This window comes from Oryzias latipes, chromosome 22, assembly GCF_053564925.1.
Source record: "Oryzias latipes strain Hd-rR chromosome 22, Olatipes_Hd-rR_3.1".
NCBI classification, from domain to species: Eukaryota; Metazoa; Chordata; class Actinopteri; order Beloniformes; family Adrianichthyidae; genus Oryzias; species Oryzias latipes.
The window spans coordinates 24,843,708-24,863,618 of record NC_136258.1 but is presented as its reverse complement, the minus strand read 5'-3'; the positions used below and the strand labels follow the sequence as shown (position 1 = coordinate 24,863,618).

Sequence of the window (19,911 nt, the reverse complement as noted above, 5' to 3'; positions counted from 1 at the left end):
GGAGTGTGCTAATGCAGATTTATCTGTGCATTTTGGAATTGAGGATGGTTATTGCCTTGGGAAAGAAGCTGCTTTTGAGTCTGTTCGTTCTGCTTCTGATGCCTCTGTAGCGCCTCCCAGAGGGCAGCAGGTGGAACAGGTCTGAGCTGGGGTGTGAACTGTCCCTGATGATGTTCTGGGCCCTAGTGGTGCAGAGCGCGGAGTAGATGTCCGTCAGGGTGGGGAGAGGGCGTCCAATGATCTTCTGTGCCATCTGTAAAACTCTCTGCTGTCTCTCCTTATCCGTGACGGTGCAGCTGCCGATCCAAACTGTCATGCAGAATGTGAGCAGACTCTCCATGGATGACTGGTGGAAGGTCAGCAGCAGGTTGGTGCTGATGTTGTTCTTCCTGAGGACCCTCAGGAAGTGCAGACGCTGCTGAGCCTTCTTGATGATGGCTGTGGTGTTTGCTGTCCAGGAGAGGTCGGCAGAGATGATACAGAGGAACCTGAAGGCGTGGACCCTCTCCACGTGCTCCCCATTAATATGGATGGGGGTTGGGTCGGCGCCATGCTTCCTGAAGTCAACGATGATCTCCCTGGTTTTGCTGGTGTTCAGGGTGAGGTTCTTCTTTGTGGACCAGGCAGTCAGCTTCAGGACCTCCTCTCTGTAGCTGACTGTAGGATGCTACTACTCATCAGCAAACTTGACGATGCTGTTGTTGTTGTGGGCTGGACTGCAGTCATGCGTGTAGTAGAGGCAGTACAGCAGGGGGCTTAGCACACAGCCCTGTGGGGCGCCGATGCTCCGTGTGCGGGTGGAGGATAGGTGGGGGTTGAGTCTCACAGTGTGTGATCGGTTCGTGAGGAAGTTGTTAATCCAATTGCATGTGAGGGGGGGGGGCAAGAGAGAGCAGTTTGTCGCAGGGTCTGTCCGGGATTATTGTGTTGAAAGCGGAAGTGTAATCCACAAAGGGCATCCGGACGTAGCTCTGCTGCTGCTCCAGGTGGTTCAGCGTGGAGTGGAGAGCCACAGCTACAGCGTCCTCTGTGGATCTGTTTTTGCGGTACGTGAACTGGTGGGGGTCCAGGTCTGTGGGAAGGTGGTCCCTGATGTGGGGGAGGATTAGCCTTTCAAAGCACTTCATCATTATGACTAGAGTGAGGGCCACTGGGCGATTCTCACTAAGGCTGGTGGTGGGAGATGTTTTTGGCACAGTGATTATGGTGGCTGATTTCAGGCAGGATGGCCCACTAAAGTATATACGATGTCATGGATTTATTCTAGGGATAATGACTATTATGTGTCATAACTCTGTTTTAGACCAAAAATGTCACAGCTAAAAACTTTATGAAACCTTAACATCATTGGTGTCTTTGCAAAGACCAGATTTTGACTCAACTCTTGGCTTTTTTTTTGTTTCTGAAGAAGCAGCCAAACAGAACGCTGTTTTCTTCCAGCTTTTCAAAATAAAAGCTTGCTGGTCCATTAGAAGAGGGCACTAAAAGGAGGAGATACACATCCATGAATCGGTTACAGATTTTATTTTATTAAAAAGAATTTAAGTTCACAGGAAAAAAAATACAAAGAAAAAAACAGGCTTTTATATTATTTAAGGGCAACTTGAAGGCAGAAACGATCCAACCGTCTTGTGATATTTACAGGACTGCCATCCAGCTGTAAATGATTGGTTACCCCAGTGGGGGGGGGGGGGGGGGTGGTTGAAAACATTCAAAACACATTCAAACACTTCTGTCAGACAAAGATCCATCACTGCACTGAATATGAACCATGAGAGTAACAGATATTCAACCCAGATATAACACTGTTTGGAGACTCGGATATTTTTGCAGAAATACTTCATCCTGGAACTGTTACAATCAAGATACAGCACCTGGTATCCGTGACGACCATCTGATATGACGTACATGGGGGAGGGGGGGAGGGGCTAACGTGATATACTTTTAAGTATGTAGGCCACAATTTGGCAACAAATGATACTTATTCAAGAAAACAAACCTGTACAAACAGAAAAAAGAAACACTTGATTTAAAACTTTTGTACTAAAGCTACAGAGTTTAAAATATGTTTATTGTCTTTTTCTTTTTTTAAACTTTGTTTACTTCAAAAAAGTCATTATTTCGGAGGGGAGGGGGGGGCCTTTCTGCCAAAGATCTGTCACAGGTGCAGCTTTACGGTCCAACAACACCCACTTTGTTTTTGACACCACAAACGAGACGGTTACATCACTTCCTCCACAACGGCGTGCAGCTGCTGACCTCGGCGTGCAGCTGCTCGGCCGCCAACACTATATGTACACAGCACATACGAGAGTCTGGGAACAGATCGGACCGGCGCCGACGGGCTGCGCTGGCAGCAGACATACTGAAGGTACGGGCGGTCCTCTTCAGGTGAACCGGAAGGGGGAGAAGTGCAACACCAGGAGGAAGGGGGCGGTGAAGACGCACAGACGCTGACCACGAGCGCAGGCAAACACGTGTACATGTGTGCGAGAGGAAACCACGGAAACAGCTAGCGCTCTTGAGCTGGCTGCAGGATTAGGCTGCCACCAGAGCCACTACTAAAAAGGTCCAAGCCGACCGGCCGGCTGGCGAGGAAGAGGAGGAAGAACACGAGCAGAACGAAGCTCTTCGGCTTTTCTGTCTGGATGTGGATCCTTCGGTCGGACGCAGAAGTTCCACCAGGAGATTCAAATGGCAAACATCCTCTGCCGAATTCTGAGAGAAAGACTAAAGTACGTTTAGGATTTCCTTCGTTTTCATAGAGTTTGATTGGCAGGTGGTCCGTGCAGGAGACCCAGAAGCATCAGCTTGTTCCTTGCGTGGATGCAGACAGTTTAGAACATGGGCATGCTGAATCCCTGAAACAACAAAGAAGGCAGGAGCTGTTGTTTGAGGCCTTCAACGGCTGGATTTACAGAGGGGGACGCACCATTTTCATAGAAAACACTTGGATTTCGACAAAAACAGGAACAGAAAAGTCAGACAAAGTCTTGTTCAACCCCGTCCCATCGGAGCTTTAGCTACAGCATTGAATTTCACTTACTCTTCAACCATTGAGGCAAACCATGTAGTTCCAGCCGATTCTGACTGTCCAGAAATGCAACATCTGACAGAATCTGTTTCATGAAGAGTAACGGCTCTTTTAGCGGCTTTAGTACGCCAGCAGCAGCTTTGGTGTCAAAGGGTTCAAACCGGTTTGAATCACGCTCTCTGCAGTGTGTACATTTGTATGGCGAAATCTTTTTCACACCGGGCTTTGGCGTTCCACAGGGGTCTGCAGTGGGAATATTCATGTTCTTCAATGGAATGCTTTATTAAAATGTTTCTCATTTGTAGTCAGATTTTTGTATAAGGGTTTATATTAGGTACAAAAAAAGGACAAATTTGATTTAATATTTCACATTCAATTATGTTATTTCTGATATATGTACATGTCAAACACTGTATTTACCATTTGACATAAAACTGTAGACTTTTTTAAACAGATAACCTTTATTCTAAGGAGGTATAAAGGAGGAAACATTTTCGGTAAATATTTCGCCCTTTTCTAAATCAGGTTTTCTTCTCATTTGGGCTAAAGGGGTTGCTGGAGCTAACCTGTTGGGTGAAGGTGGGGCGCCCAAAGAAAACTGCTCTGCCGATCGTTTTTAGACGTCATATTGGATGCATGTCGATGGAACTAACTGATTTCTTTCTGTGGTAATTCACAGTTTGATTGAATTAAATAGCAACTTATGTGTCGAATTCTACATCACGACCACATTTGTTTGTTGTGAAAACCCTTTTACATAGAACGAAAACAAAACCTGAACTTTATATGTGTGAAATTATACATTTATATAATCACACAAGTTAATTTTGGACTAAAAAACTAAAATTGATTTATAAAGAGGATGAATTGATATGGATTAACGGAGATTGGTTCAGTGCTTTTCATTTCTCCAGCAGTGAGACCCCGCTCCGCTAAGACGCTTCTTCAGACGACAGAAACTAGATTTTAGTGGATGAGACAGAAGCAGAGACTCATTTCAGACCTGGATTTCCTCTTTTTCTAATTATTTATTATTTATGACCAAATTTCAAAACCTTTTTTAAGAGATTCTGAAAACTGGTTCACACTTTTATGATTGCTAGCCTCATTTTTCGAACCATGAATGGAAACGGATCAGACAAAAGCTCAAAATGTTCCCTATTTTCTATTTTATTGTATTTTTTGTTCTTACTTCCATTACTGTGTGGTTTAGGTCTTGTTGAGCTTAAAATCTTCCTTTGATGCTTCAGTTTCTGTTTAAGCAGAAGAGGTCACATGACACATACCGACTCGTCCTCAATCATGGCCGCCGAGTCGAAGAAGTCCGGTCTTAGCTCCGCTCTTTCACGTCTGTTCCTTGATGGCGGCTGAAACCCAAATCTTTCCATCAGTGAGGAAAGTTAGCCACGCTAACAGTAAAAAAGAAAAGCGTTTCACTAACCAAGTCGATGACCATCGTGTCCTCGAACTCCTCGTTCATGTCCTCCAGCTGGCCCCGCGATGACATCATCACGTCCTCAAAGATGGGCTCCGCGTCGTCTTCCATCAGCCCGCGCCTGGCGACGGTGCGTCAAAGACTCGATCACTCGAGAGCCGTGAAACTTTCAGACATGGTGTTTGTGGAGCACACTTACACGGTCTGCCGGACGCCCTGATTGCTGCGCGACTTGATGTAGTTCATGTTCGCCCGGTCCTTCCTGCTCACCTCCTCCATCTTCTGCTGGCCGAGCCACGACATCTGCATCTGAGGGCTGGAGACCAACCGACTGTAAACTCAGAACTCGGAGCCACATGTTGGTGTTTGGACTGGATTTTTTTGCTCACTTGTGCACGTAGTCGTTTTCTGATCCCGGCTCCGAGTCCGGGTCCGGCATGTGTTCTGCGGGTCTGTTCTCTCTGAGGACGGTTGAGGTGAGCTGAGGGGTTTGGAGCGCCCCCGGAGTTTGCAGGGTGTCATTGCGTAACATCCAGGACCCCTCTACGCTGCTTTCCTCTGAAAAGAAGCGCAGACTTTACAACCTCCCCAGGAGATCCCACCGACGCCCCCACGGCCTGGCGCTGTCCGCTCACCCTCGATGCGTCTCTTGTGCAGCGGCGGCCGTCCCTTCTTGCTGCGGACAGAGCCGGTCTTGCTGCTGGAGCCCGACGTGACCGACATGTGGTCCTCGTCTCCTCCGGTGAGCAAGCTGTTCCTGTAGGAGATCAGCGGCAGCCACACGTCCTCCCGACGCTCCGACATGGACTCCGACATGAACTTCTCCAGGTACGAGTGGCTGTGGAGAACATGAACAGTTCTCAACACACTTTATCAGGATGAGGTTTAGATCTTGATCCTCAAAAGGAAGCTCTTACACCGTCTTCTTGTCCTGACGGATTAGTTTGGAGGAGAATTCACTGAGGACCTCCAGGAAGGCCAGGTTGACGGGAGGAAACTCTGGTCCCCGAGGACTCTGGTACTTAAAGGCAAATTCTATTCCATCCCTAAAACCACAGAAAGAGTAAGAGACAAAAACAAGAAACTTTACAGTTCATTTAGGTCAAACTTTTTTCCGTTTGGATCAGCAATGAGGTCGACGGGATCTTACTTGTGTAGCATTGCGACGGCCTCTCTGGTCTTGATCTGGTCCAGGCCGAAGGTGAGGGCGAAACGGCGAGCCAGCTCCTTGATGCCGCTCACGTGCGACGACGTCCGATCCAGGTTGGGTCCCTGTTCCTGCAGCAGCTCATTGAAGAGCTGCAACACACGAAAGAAGGGCGCCGCTCAGCATCCAGACCGGGTTCGGCACATGAAAGGAGATCTCACGGCGCCGACCGGCTGGCCGGCGGCCTCACCTGCTGCAAACTCAGGATGAGAGTCTTGGCACAGAGAATCTTGTCCGTCTGTCTGGTTTTACTCAGAGTTTCCTTGATAATGTCGCCGTAATCGTTGTAATACTGAGGCAGAGAATGAAAACAAAACATTAAATTACCCTCAAACGTACAGAACAAACACCTTTCTGTAAGTAAAACCAAAATGTACACTAAAAAGCTTCATTACAGATGTATCATCCTGACAAAGTTCCTATCAAGTTCATTTAAATCCCTTTTTAAGCCTCACGTTTGCCGTCAGCCTCTCTCACCTTCATATAGTGTTTGAAGATGTCGGCGGCAGCCGGCATGTCCACAATGTCATAGATAATGAGTTTGCAGAAAGCGGCGAGCAGGTTCCTCCTCTTATGAAGAGCTTCGATCTTGTTGGCCTCGTCCTCCTCATCGCCCTCTAAAAGATAAGAAATGGTGGAATGAAACGAAGAAGCACAATGTGGAGATGAGGCAAACTGGAATTAAAGACCATTATCCATTTATCCTTCAGCTTAACCCAGTTTTGTTTATTTCTTGATTCTGAAGGAAGTTTTATTTTGGAAAACTACCCGATTCTCTCCGCCACATCCGTCTTCTTCTTCCTCTTTCGGCTTCTCCCATCAGGGGTCGCCACAGCGAACAAGTCGCATGGGAAACTTGGCAATGTTTTACGCCGGATGCCCTTCCTGACGCAACCTTCTCAAACCGGGCTTGGGACCGGCACAGAGGTAGAGAAGGGAACAGGGAGCAGCCCGGAGTCGAACCCTGGTTTCATGGTTGGAAGGCGCCGCAAACCAGCACGAGCTAAACCGGCTCCTTCTCCGCCACATCCGTCTATGACTCCTAAAAACATTTGCTACCTTCATAAATTGACTGCTCTGACCTCTAAAGCTAAAAAAGGTCATAAAAAAAAAAAGCAAAGTTTCCTTGGGGAGAAAAGTGAAGATGAGAAAACTGTTTGCAGGATTCTTCCTCAAAATGTGAATTTATGGAGACGGTTCTTGTTCCTTCAAACCAAGCCCACTCTGCAAGATATTCAGCAACCAAGCCTCTAATGTTAGAAACATGCTGCAAATAAAGGTGCATTCACTGTGAATTTATGTTGTCTTATTATAATTTTAGAAAATACAAGTTTTATGACGATTGCTTCATTTCATTTTGCTCTATTTATCCGTCACACCTTAAAAGTCGGCGTCCGGTTTTTATCCTCCTCTTTAAGGAACAATCTACATCACATTTCAATGGGCCCAACAAAAAAATCTGAAGATTCAATAAAAAGATATTTGTGGAAACTTGCAAAGAAACATTTAAGAATTTTCCCACATCAAAGCTAGATCAGGAAAGCATCTGTGAAGAAACTTTAGCACAGAAAACAATCCAACACACGATGAGCCAACGTTTAAAAAGCCAAAACAAAATAAGATTAGCCTAATATTTTTGCCTTGAAAAATAATCTGAGCCTGGATCGAGTTATCATTGTTAAAATGGCATTTCTATGAAAAAGACTGCGATGCTGCTATTATTAAATCTTTAAAAATCAAAAACTTTGTTTCATTAAATCTTCATCATCTAAACATCTTCAAACTGTCGTTTTAAACCACATTCCACATAGAAGGCTTTTAATTTGAAAAATAGATTTTCTCAGGGGTGGAAAAAACACACACACACACGCCAATATTGTCTAAAAAAAATGCTTTAAATGAAGACCAGGAGCACGCAGTTCTCCTCACCCATGCTCTGGCTCTCGTCGTCTTGGTCGATGAAGACGTGGTCCAGAACAAAGTTCAGCAGCTCGTTCTGCAGAGTGTTGTCTGGGTTGAACACCAGGGGCTGCAGGCCCTCCCTGCCGCCCGACACCAGCTGATGACTGAAGATCATCAGCAGATCACAGAGCAGCATGAAGGCCTGAGAGACGCACGGATATGAACGGATTACAAAAGACACAGATAAAAGGCTCCGCCCCCTCCGAATCTAAAGGTCAGGCTCATCTGAAGCCCATCGCCGAGGTCAAGCCTGGAGTTTCTTACCTGTTCTTTAACCGGAGTGTTGACATTGGACAGACACTGCTGACACACAGCCAGGAAGGACTTGACAACTCTCCTGAGAGCCACCAGGTCATCCTGCGCACAAACACACACACAGAGTCAAAAACAACAGCCTCGTGATCAAAAACTCCCATCGCTGCCCGGACAAAACGTCGGCGCCAAAACTGGTCATGAGGCCAGTTTACATCTCATTACATCCGTTTTTTAGGGACGGAATGGATACAACAGAAAAGCCATGTAGTACTGGCAGAAACAGCATTACTTTTATTAAAACAGGGGAAGTGACAAATAGCTTTTACAAACAGTTTCATCTGCACTTATGTGTTTTTCTTCCTTTTTTTGGATTAACAAAAACTGGACAAAGCTTTCTGTAGATTTTTATCGGTAGCTCCAGAAACACCATCATCACGCCTGAATGTCCGACTCCAAGCGGTTAAACATCTGACATCAGAAGCACCTTGCTGGGAAGCCCCTCGGTAATCTTGACCAGCTGCCAGAGGATGGAGTAGTGGGAGCACTGCAGGGCCTGCACGGCGATCTGCTCCGGCATGGAGCCCTGCTCGATGCCCGCCTTCAGGAGTCTGTAGCAGTTTCCAAACAGGTCCCATCGGGTCAAATCGTGGGCGCTGGAGGGGAACCAGACAGAAGCACGCAAGACATTTGAGGCCTTTCTACTCGCAAGCAATAAGCTACAGTTTTAACATTTAAAGTGAGGATGTGCTGCTGTAGTTTCATCCGCTGGATGAGGACACATCTGGACTTTATCTGATATTCTGAAAGAATAAAGTAAAACAAAGTAGTACTTGTGGAAAGCTGTGAGCCGTTTCAGGGTGGACAAGACGTTGTAGATATCGTCATCATCTGCCTCTTCCCCCTGCAGAACAACAAAGTAAAAAAAATCTGTTCTAGAAATAAAGGGCAAGCACACAGGAGAATCTCCCGCACCTCCTGCAGCAGCTCCTCCATGGAGTGTGTGAAGCGATCGGTCATCTCGTCGATCAGCTGCGAGCGGGCGATGTCCACGCGGTTCATGATGGTGTACTCCTCGGAGCACAGGATGCTGTAGGTCTTACTGCAAGCCTCCAGCACGTCCGTCTCGATGTGCTTCTCCACCACCAGGCGGATCTGCTTCAGCAGAGCGTCCAAGTGCTTCTCCATGCGCCCGGCGCTGTACACGTCCAGGTCAAAGAACTGCGGGATCTGCAGCAGGTTGGCCACCTTTTCGGCGTCTGCCTGGTACTGAGAGGAAACGGCGCCGGGTGAGGAGACGCTCCAATCGATCGTTAAAGAAGGAAAACCAATCGGGCAGCAGCTTCTCAGCTGGAGTCGCTTCATATTTAGTCAAACTGATATGCGTCTTCTGAATTTAACAAACGGATCAGTTCCTTACCTTGGACAGCAGCATGGGCAGAGCCATGATGAAGTGCTCCGTCAGTTTGTTTTTATCGTCGATCTGAGTCTTCCTCTCCTTAGCCGTCAGCACCTGGACAGAGAAGCAGGAACTAAATGAAAGTGCAGTCGTGGCCAACAGTTTTGAGAATGACACACATATTAGTTTTCACAAAGTTTGCTGCTAAACTGCTTTTAGATGTTTGCTTCGTACTAAAAAATAATTCTAAGCACTTCATACTTTCAAAGGCTTTTATCGACACATGACATTTATGCAAAGGGTCGGTCTCTGCAGTGTCTACTGCAATTCGACTGGGCAAGCTGTCAATCAACTTCTGGGCCAAATCCTGACTGATAGCGACCCGTTCTTTCAGAATCAAGTCTTGGAGTTTGTCAGAATTAGTGGGTTTTTGTTTGTCCACCTGCCTCTTGAGGATTGACCACAAGCTCTCAATGGGGTTAAAACCTGGGGAGCTTCCAGGCCATGGACCCAAAGTTTCAACGTTCTGGTCCCTGAGTCACCTTATGGCACGGTGCTCCATGGTGCTGGAAAATGCATTGTTCATCACCAAACTGTTGTTGGATTGTTGGAACAAGTTGCATTTGGAGGGTGTTCTGGTACCATTCCTCCTTCATGGCTGTGTTTCTGGGCATAATTGTGCGTGAGCCCACTCCCCTGGATGAGAAGCAACCCCACACATGAACGGTCTCTTGATGCTTTACTGTTGGCACGACACAGGCCTGATGGCAGCGCTCACCTTTTCTTCTCCGGACAAGCCTTTTCCCAGATGCCCCAAACAATCGAAAGAGGCTTCATGGGAGAATAGGACTTTGCCTCAGTCCTCAGCAGTCCATTCTCCATACTTTTTGCAGAAGATCAATCTGTCCCTGATGGTTTTTTTTTGGAGAGAAGTGGCTTCTTTACCGCCCTTCTTGTCACCAGGCCATGTTCCAAAAGCTTTGGCCTCACTGTGTGTGCGATCTGAATCCTCTTTAGGAGACGATCCGGGCACTTGCTGGACTTTCTCGGACGCCACGAAACCTTCTTAACAAGAATTGAACCTCTTTCCTTGAAGTTCTTGATGATCCTATAAACTGTTGATTTAGGTGCAATCTTAGCTCCCACAACATGTGAAGCCAGTTTTATACAACGCAATGATGGCTGCATGCGTTTCTTTGCAGGTCACCATGGTTACCAATGGCAGAATAAGGATTTCAAGCATCACCCTCCTTTTAACACGTCAAGTCTGCCATTCTAACCCAATCAGCCTGACATCATGAGCTCCAGCCGTCAACATTCTCACCCGAGTTAACAAGACGATGACTGAAATGATCTCAGCAATGAAATGCAGTGGGAGGTTTTTTTCGGGATAAAGTTCATCTTCATGGTAAAGAAGAACTATGTGATTCATGCAAATTGCTATTATAAAAACTTAAGCAGCAACTTTTCCAATTTCCAATATTTATGTCACTCTCCAAACCTTTGGCCATCACTGTAGGGATTATTTTTAAAGCATTTTTTTCAGACATGTTCACATTCCGTCTTTCAGAGGGAACCCTGTGACTCACCCGTTTGCCGGTGCCTCTGCCGACGGGTGGGTGTGCCTCTGCGGCCTGTCGGATGGTGCACACCGTCAGCTCTATCAGCGCGCTCTCCTGCCGGTCGGACAACACTGCAGAGGCAGACAACGGGGTCTCCGATCAAAGACAACTACGAACGGGGTAAGTCAACAAACAAACAAAGAAAGCTTCCAGGTGATGACTTTAACTGCTGCTGATGAAAAGCAGCCGGCCTTACTCTCTTCTCCCTGCACCGGCTCCTCCAGCAGAAGCTCGGTCATGCACTCCCAGTCTTTCAGCAGCTCTTGAGAACTTTCCCACAGCGAATCCACCAGGTAAGCTGCGTGTTCGTGAAGCTGCACGCCAGGGCAGAGACAAACGAAACAGAAAAGTTGTGAAATCACATAAAACCTTCGCTTCAATTTACAAAAATAATACAAAGACACGAACTTTTACGGAAAAAGAAGATCAAACAAAAAGTTCTCTCAACATTTTGTCTCCAAAACTAATCTAAATTAGACAAAATGAAAGTGTCCGTTTGAAGAATTCATCCTATGATTCCATAATAAAAAAGCAGAAACAGATTTTTTTTTTTACATCAGAAAAATCGTATGAATTTGCTATGACTGCATATTCCTATCAAAACTGTGACATTAAAGGATGTTAAATCTACAAAAGGCTGCATTAGTGTGTGTTTTGTGTACCTCACTCTCCAAAAAGAAGAGCACCAGCATGCGGATGAGATTCCCGTTGGGACTGCTCCTCCCACGCCGTTTGGCCAGAGCTTCTTCTGCCTGAGGATCGTGGCGACTGAACAATCTGTTGGCAGAAAGATGTTTATTTTTTTTTAAAGATTCATAATTCACAAACACAAGTGTGACAAAGTTGTAAAACGGAGATATTTTCATGAAAAGCAGACTCAAAAGGTCGAAGGATTTAACAAAACCACTCTTATAGATCCGCTTTTATTTTGTTAAATAACATTTGATTATCTGTTCAAAATTTTACAAGAAGTGAAAAGAAATGATCACCTCAATACTGTTCCATATCTTTCTAGTAGGCTTATTTTTCCGAGAAAAATTGAGGACCAAAAAAACACGACTCACTTCCTGTGAAGAAACTCCCCGGCCGCCACAGCCACGGGCCGGTGGGCGGAGTAAACCAGGTGGTAGACGTTCTCACAGTCCTCATTGGACAGAGCGTCTTCACTGCCTCTGCAGGGAATAATCACATCAAATTCACCTCTATGGACAAGCACAGAGACACTCCAACAATCCCTAGTGGGCCAAATATGACAAACTCATCACTGACGTCAATCAATCAAGGTTTTTCTAGATGCCTTTCCGTTACAGGCAGGGAGGCTGAAGGTGAATCTGGAGCTGCAAGAAGCTTAAAAAACACAGAGAAGAAGCAGATCGACTCACTGCAGGATGAGTGTAACCAGCCTGATGGCCTCCACGGCCACGTCGTACTCTTTATCCAACGTCATCGACACAATACGGTCCTGCAAACACACAAATGATGACATCAATGACCTGGAAAAAACTAAACCGAAAAGTTGAATGTACAGAAAGTCTCAGGGCGGACTTTACCTTGAAGCGGTTGGTGAAAAGCTCCAGCTTTGGAAACAGCTCTCTGTTTGTGTAGAGGTTCTGCAGAGCTTTCAGACACTTTAGACGAACCTCTCCTTGCTAAAAAAACAAAAATAATTTAAAAAAGCAAACAGCTAAAATAAATACAAACGTGACTAAGATTAGGTTAAGTCTTTGCAAATAACAGGAACAAATATTCGAGCTTCGTACTACTGCCAAACCACTAAATGGAATTAATTTCAATTCACAAAGTCATACTTTCTTTTAAAAATAACTTTATTTCACTGATCTGGATTTATTTCCTCTAACAGTTTGTTTAGTTAAGAACAATGGTTTTCACATGAATTTCAATTGAACAATGGTGGAATTTTTACAACAAACTAACATCACTTGTTTGCTTCAAAATAAAACAAAAAATGGATTAAAATGAAATGAGATTCGTGAAAATAGGATCAATTGATGTTTTTGAGATTAATCACCCGATCATGTAATGTCCATCCGACGTATTTCAGGTAACTGTCGTTGAGGAAGGCGTCGCTGTACATCTTCATCCACACCCCGATTTCCTCGATGCAGATGGCTCGGATCTCTGCGATTGCATCTCTGATGAAAAGACGGGAAAAAAAATCTAGATAAAAACGGAAAAATGTTTTCGTTACGGCACAAGATGCAGAAATTCACCTGTAGCGATGCACAAAGATGCCCTTGAAGATGGAGTTCATCATGTTCTCGATTTCATCCTGGTTCTCTTGAAGCTGCCCAGAAAACAAAAAGTGTATTTGTAGTTTTCATGTTTCTTAGGCAAATGGTTGGTTCATTTTTTTCAGCTTTGACATAACAAGGGTGATTGTCGATGCTCCAAACGCAATTTTGTTGTTTTAATGACAATGACAATAAATGAATCTTGATCAATGATGGTCAAACCATTTTTCAGTTGAGTTTTAGGAAGATTTTATGCATAAATGTCAATTGGAACTAGTTTAAACTTTAGTTTAAAGTCTGCGATGGAAATTCCTTGTTTCTCATTCCTGACATTTACCTTCTTACCATAATCAAATTGGAGCAGATTTGGATTTTTCTCCACCTCTCATTAAATATTCTGATCCACATTTACTGAGGACATTCAAACAGCAGCCAACCTCTTTCCTCTTCTGCAGCAGCAGCTCCAGCTTCTCGTTGGCCCGCTTCCCGACCATCTTGTTCCTCTCAGCCTCGTACTGCCTCTGGGTGTTGTCCTGATGGATGCTGAGGTTCAGCGCCACGTTAACCAGGGCGGTCATCAGCTTCATGGCTGCACAGATGCACACGTGAACCCCGATTCAAGGCGCAAAGCTCCGCTGCGTTTTAGGCCGAACGGAACAAACCTGCGAGTGTGGAGGTGTGCCTGAAGGCTCGCACTTGGGAGTCGGAGAGTCCGGTGAGGAGGGAGATCACCGTGTCCATCATGTACTCGTCGTAAATGATGCTGTACTGACACTGCCGGATCAGAACGCTGATGAACTCACAGAAGTTGTAGCGGAACTTTTTCCACATTGGGCCTGGCATGGTCAGAGGATAATCCCCACTGTCCTGAGGGGCAGAAAAAAAACACGTTTAAGCCCATTTTTTCAGTCCAATCTGAACATGTGGAGCTCAGAGGGGATTTGACAGTGATAGCCTCATGCAGCAAAGATGACAGATTTTCCAGAACCAAAGCAGGCCGTTACCTCATCAAACTCCTCTGTCATCTTACGAATGATCTCTGCATTTTGCATGTTCCTGAACATTTCAATCCTCACGGTGCCTGGTTACACAGCAACACGACACACATTCAGAGCTCCGTCTCTAAAAAGGACCAGGAAGGATCTAAAGTGAGGACGAGTCTTCTCACCTTTGCAGCCGGAGCACTGGATGAAAAAATTGATGAGGTCGAGCAGCGCCAAGTCCCTGTCCTGCTTGTAAGACTCGATCCAGTCGTCCACCACAGACTGTGAAGACAAACAGGTACGACGATGAAAACTAACCGGGACACAAACAGGAAGTTTGTAAAGCAGGGGTCACAGATGTAATTAATTAATAATAATTATAACATTTAAAGTTTTTTTTTTAAATATATCAGGAAGAAAACTGCAAGTCCAAATGACAGAGTTTCTGCTTAGTGTTACTGTAAGACGCATTTCAAAGCTTTCATGTTCTTTCCAAAAAACAACAGTGCGCCTCATTCATGGATTAATCCTGGTTGAGTTCGCCGATGTCGAAAGGATTTTGAGGGGACTACGTCAAAATGTTTTGCTCGGGTGTTACGGCGTGAAGCGGATAACACGCAGCGGCGTCAGCGTAGTCACAATAACGTTGAATTTATTGGCATCAGGCCGAGTGGCAAACAAGGTTGGGATTTCTGATATGGTGAATATGCTAATGTGGCTAACAGTTGTAGAGTTACTGTTAACTCTTTTGATGCGCCTTATTTGTGACAAACATTGGAAAATTCATTGACGATGTGCTTTATAATCTGGTGCACCATGCAGTGTGGAATATACAGTACAGTATAAAAGCAGATTAAATCTTTTATTCCACCAGCTTGTTTTCCTTTTTTTTAATTAAATCAAATTACAAATATGGTGTTTTGTTTTTGTGTTTGACTGCAAGTGGCCTTGTTCTTCGTCAACTTTGTTTTTACTTTATAAAATCTCCCAACTGTCCCTCCTTTGAGCTCTGCTAACACGACTTTACCACAATTGGATGAAACTAGGATTTTTGGGTCACGGTTTTGTTTCAGTTTTAAAATATGGTGTGTGTATTAAAAAAACTAATTATTTAGAAACAAAATTTTTTAAATTTGCCAATATACAAGTAACAATGGAAAAAAACGATTCAGTTGGCTTTTACTAAGCCTGATGTAATGTAACAGCAACACAAACATATGCAGTAGGGATGCAACGATTCACTTTTCCCACAGTTTGGTTTGATGCTGTAACTTAATTTTATCATACTATTATAATAGTGGCATCCCTAGTAACTACAAAAAAAATCAGCTTTTTGTTTTTTGAAATCTGGATAAGAGAAAATATTGTTTTTACAAAGGAACTTTAAGGGCCAAATGACGAGTCGAGGACCGGGACCTGAGGCGGTCTCTGCTGTTCTGAGTTCCAAATGAACTGAAAGTTCTGCTTCATGTGAACATCGTTCTCTGATAAAACCTTTCCCGCCGTACCTGCATGGCGCTCTTTCCCAGTTTCACCACCTCGAACAGAGTGACGGGATCTCCGCCGTCCCCGTTGTGCTGAGCAACACCGTTCGCCTTGCCCCGCCCTCTAGACACCACCATGGCTTTGTCTGTCGGCGACTTCCGGGGCTTCTTGCTGGTCGTCTGAGAGCAGAAATAAAAAAAAAAACACAGTTAGAGACTGAAGGAACAAACACCCTCGATGTCATTGGGACTCTTACCACTGGCTGTTTTCCAGGCCTCCCTCTCTTTTTCTTCCCTTTCATCTCCGGCTCATCCATCTCACTCATGTTCAAGCTCAAGCCCACGCCGTCTGCAGCGCCAGACTCATTGGAAGAGTCCCTGAAACAGCAAAACCAGTTTAGGGAAGGCTTTGGGTCATAAGAGGACAAAAACTGAACTTGTTTGATTTAAGTAACATCATCACACTGACAAAGATCATACAGAATGCAAAATTGTTTCAAATAGTTTTTAAGTTTGACTAAAAAACACCATGATAAATAAGTTTTAAATAAACCCAACTAATTATTATTCGAATTTGAAATCTTGCACCGCCTGTTTCCTGGTCTAAAAATGATGCTTTTAAAGCTGTAATGAGATGATTGATTGAGTTAAAAAAGGGATTTGTTAAGCATGTCACTTACTGCAGGACGGGGAGCTCAGAGGTGATCATCTTGACTTGTGGGGAGAAGTTAACCCTTTAAACTGCTGGGAGCGCCTTGAGGAAGAGGAGCGGCTCAGGTGTGGAGGGGAGGGCACCAGGCGGCAGGTTCAAAGGGGGGGGTGGGGAGGTCTGGGCTCCTCGGGGGGGAAAAAAAAGACCCTGACGTGACCTGGGTTCACCTTACCGGCACTTAACTCTTTTCAGGTCCTGGAAGACAACAACAAAAAAGAAAAGAAGCAGAAAGAAAAGTGTTACTGAACCGTACTTTCAGGAAGTTCAGCGCAGAAAAGAAGACGGGATGTAAGCTGTGAAAATGACTGACTAAAGGAGAAAGGAATAGAAGTTAGTGGATAGAAATGTGACTTATAATGCAAAGAAACTGTAGTGAAAACAGAACATTTGGGAAAGGGGGAGAGGACGACACCAACTGGTCAATTTGGTAACTACAACAGCAACACCATGAGGAAGGAGGGAGGCTGTCTCCACAGGACATCAGAAACTTTAAAGAAAAAGCTTTTTAATATTAAAGATGGGTGCTTTAAATGCAACATTCTTTCAAAAAGTGTCCCAAAAAAAGCAAATGAGTCATTTTTTAGTTTAGATTTGACTTGTGGAGTTGGATGAAGAAGATAAGAATTAAGCATTTAATAAACATGTTCTGAACAATGGAGATAAAGCAGCTAAGAATATTCCTGTCAGATAAAGCTTTTAACAAACAAAATGGAAAATAATACAACTTTTTCAGAAATCTAATGGAAATAAGAATCAATCCTGAAAAATACCACTTTGAACCAAAAGAGGCAGCATCCTCCACAAAGTGCTCTGCCCTCAGACTCTCTCTGAGCGGCTTAATTGGGTTATAATTGGACAAAAAGGCTCTGGGAAAATCAAGTCAGACTCATTTAGGGTCTGTCACAGTTCAAGAACAATCCCGTTCATCTAGAAATTATTTTAGGGGTTTACTTTCCCCAGAGTACCTGAAAATGCACGCATGTGTGTTTGAAGGTAGGTCTGGGGAACAGTAGGGGGCAGGCTAAGAGAGTGTGTATTTAAATGCTGCCTTCCACTTAGTGTTTATAGTGTGAAATAACAGGAGCAGCAGAGACCAGACTTTTTCCGCTCATCCACACACAGATCACAGTCAGACCTGCCAGTCAGATCCAAAGCCCAAAGCTCTCAGACGGCACAGATGCAGCAAAAGCAAAAGGAAAATCCCTCCAACAACATTTGTCGAATTCATTCCATTTATTCAGCAAACTCACCACAGAGCATGCCCATTTAAGGTCAAAGTTAAAATAATGCAATTTTCGAATAATTTAAAAACTGCAGGGAAATTCATTTAAATGAACTATTTTTAATTGTAGTATTTAAGATCACAGAAAATATGTATTAGCTTAAAAGAAAGGGACAAAAATGACAAGGACCTAAACAAAAATGCATCACTCTTTGCTTAGTTAGGTGGAGGTTGACTTTTTCCGACCTTTTTGCGATAAGGCAGCAACTCTTGTAATTCTAACCAAAATGTTTTGCCTCAATACGTTCATTTTTAATCTGCATTGACATTTTTGTCAGACAAAACTAAAGATGATTGTAAGATGAGGAACGGATCATTAATAATGAGCTTCTTGTGTGAAAAAAATAACAACCTGAAGAAAACATGCTTTTGAGTCCTCCCATCATCTGCTGAAACCCATCATGCACCTCTGCCACTCTGCGTTGGAGAGCCATTTCTCATCATCCCGACAGACTTCTACTTTGCTCTCATCATCATCAGTTAATATCTCCCTGTAGTGACAGAAGCTGACTTCGTTTGAGCGTGTGTTGTTCTTGTGTGCGCCCGCCGCGGGGGCCTGTCTGAACCATTATCAACAAATGACAAAGTCATTCTCAAGGCGCGCATGCTCTTCTTATTTTCCAGACAGTGGAGAGCTCTCTGCTTTTTCACACATTCCGGCGTGGAGCTTATTTGCTCTGAGTTTTCGGAACAGCTATTAAATTATTTGAGGAAACCATTGAAGCTGCCAGATGCATTCATGAAGCCTCTTTTCAGTATCTCTCCAAAACAAACAGAAGGATGCTGCAACAAAAACCACAAGAAAGTGAACATCACTCTTCATTCTTTAACAATAGGTACAAAATGCAGCAATTAGTAGTACTGTAGTGATTTTTTATTTCTGCATTCTTTAGGATTTTGTTAGCCTGACATTTCATATTTAGGGTGTGGCAACGTGATAAAATATGTAAAAACAAAAACGGTGCAATAAATGAAGTAATACATTTTTCTCCCGTGAAGCTGATGAATGATTTAAAAAATCTAAAGCACATAAAACTGACTAAATATTTAGTTTACGATTTCTTTATGACACGGTACATAGTGACACATAGTTCCTAAATTCTTTTATTGCAGGAAACTAGAATGTGTCACACTAAAACAAAAACATACTGATGGTTATGAATAATAAAGTAGAAACCATGAAAATGATGCTGCCGTTTTTTAAATGAAAAATCATGTGCAACACAAACATTAAATACTAGTAATAATAAATATTTTGGTTTTTTTTGGTCAGAATCTTAAATTTCAGATTTTTTCTCTCCATTCAAGCGGTTAATTCTGTAGAGGCCACAAAAACAATAATGGAAGAAATTAACTTTCAACTTTGTATTATATTTCTGTCATTTCTGACAGATTTTGTGGCTAAAACCACAGCGATGGTTTAACGCGATCACAGAAGGATTCAATCAAGAAAAAACAAAATGCCAAAGCAAATGCAGATCTTTTTAACTTAAGGTTCTTTTAAAGTCATTTCTACTCCTGGGAGAAAAAAGGGAAAATCTCAGAAAAGAAAAAAGGTATAAAGGAAGAAGGATATCTGTTGCAGCGTTCACATCGGGCTCAGAAACGTACATAGAAACGTCTACGTAAATGCACATTTATGTGTGTTTTGGACCTCCGCTGTTCAAAACTTGTGTGCTTTTTTTCCTGGTTGCTACGCACGTTTTTAAGTCTGATTTCGGGCTCTATGTCCAAAAGGGGACGCCCCTGAACGCATGTCAATAGTTAAACTAGCTGAACTTTGACTAATCGGGGACTGTGATATGGTAGTGACTTATGGGTACTAGTGTCCTTTTCAAAACTTGGAAGTGCCGAAAATGAGTAAATTGATCATGAAGGAGAAATAATAATTGCGGTTTGTGCCCAGTTGGAATCTTATGACACCAAATCTTTTTGTCAGAAGAGAGCAGTGAAAGAAAAGGTCGGGTTTCACAAGATTTGCACACTCTTCGACCCTGCGTCTAGCACATCTAGCCTGGTGTAAATTTAGCTTAAATAATATTTGAGACAGCTGTTACAGTGAAAACCAAAATCACAATAAAGAATTCTGAATAAAAAATTATTTTCATTTCCATTTTTTTAGTGAGAGGCAGAATCAACTGAAGCAACAGAGCAGAAGCATCCAATAACAGAAATGTGAGGATAAAAGTCTTATTCTGTCACTTGTAATCTTTTGAACACAGCAGAGGATTATGTCAATAAAATATACAGGCATACTGGTAAAATTCAGTAAAATAAAAAAAAAATA

The 19,911-nt window shown here is 43.7% G+C and overlaps 1 protein-coding gene across 1 annotated transcript in view; it reads right to left on the bottom strand.

Moving 5' to 3' along the window:
- Positions 1-1,509: 1,509 nt before the first annotated feature.
- Positions 1,510-19,911, bottom strand: part of stag1a (STAG1 cohesin complex component a) — a 37,154-nt gene continuing 18,752 nt past the window's right edge. Inside the window, exons 2-32 of the mRNA XM_011490177.4 lie at positions 16,311-16,537; positions 15,888-16,008; positions 15,655-15,810; positions 14,332-14,428; positions 14,168-14,244; positions 13,826-14,030; positions 13,601-13,752; positions 13,143-13,216; positions 12,941-13,064; positions 12,462-12,560; positions 12,294-12,373; positions 11,976-12,083; positions 11,574-11,688; positions 11,108-11,225; positions 10,879-10,982; positions 9,311-9,403; positions 8,866-9,159; positions 8,724-8,794; positions 8,378-8,546; positions 7,903-7,995; positions 7,606-7,780; positions 6,154-6,293; positions 5,867-5,968; positions 5,620-5,768; positions 5,387-5,515; positions 5,105-5,307; positions 4,859-5,027; positions 4,669-4,785; positions 4,476-4,590; positions 4,321-4,401; positions 1,510-2,861 (exon numbers count right to left, since the gene is read on the bottom strand). Of these exons, the coding sequence (XP_011488479.1) occupies positions 2,838-2,861; positions 4,321-4,401; positions 4,476-4,590; positions 4,669-4,785; positions 4,859-5,027; positions 5,105-5,307; positions 5,387-5,515; positions 5,620-5,768; positions 5,867-5,968; positions 6,154-6,293; positions 7,606-7,780; positions 7,903-7,995; positions 8,378-8,546; positions 8,724-8,794; positions 8,866-9,159; positions 9,311-9,403; positions 10,879-10,982; positions 11,108-11,225; positions 11,574-11,688; positions 11,976-12,083; positions 12,294-12,373; positions 12,462-12,560; positions 12,941-13,064; positions 13,143-13,216; positions 13,601-13,752; positions 13,826-14,030; positions 14,168-14,244; positions 14,332-14,428; positions 15,655-15,810; positions 15,888-16,008; positions 16,311-16,339 (3,783 nt within the window). The 5' untranslated portion in view covers positions 16,340-16,537 and the 3' untranslated portion in view covers positions 1,510-2,837. The remainder of the gene's footprint in view (positions 2,862-4,320; positions 4,402-4,475; positions 4,591-4,668; positions 4,786-4,858; positions 5,028-5,104; positions 5,308-5,386; positions 5,516-5,619; positions 5,769-5,866; positions 5,969-6,153; positions 6,294-7,605; positions 7,781-7,902; positions 7,996-8,377; positions 8,547-8,723; positions 8,795-8,865; positions 9,160-9,310; positions 9,404-10,878; positions 10,983-11,107; positions 11,226-11,573; positions 11,689-11,975; positions 12,084-12,293; positions 12,374-12,461; positions 12,561-12,940; positions 13,065-13,142; positions 13,217-13,600; positions 13,753-13,825; positions 14,031-14,167; positions 14,245-14,331; positions 14,429-15,654; positions 15,811-15,887; positions 16,009-16,310; positions 16,538-19,911) is intronic.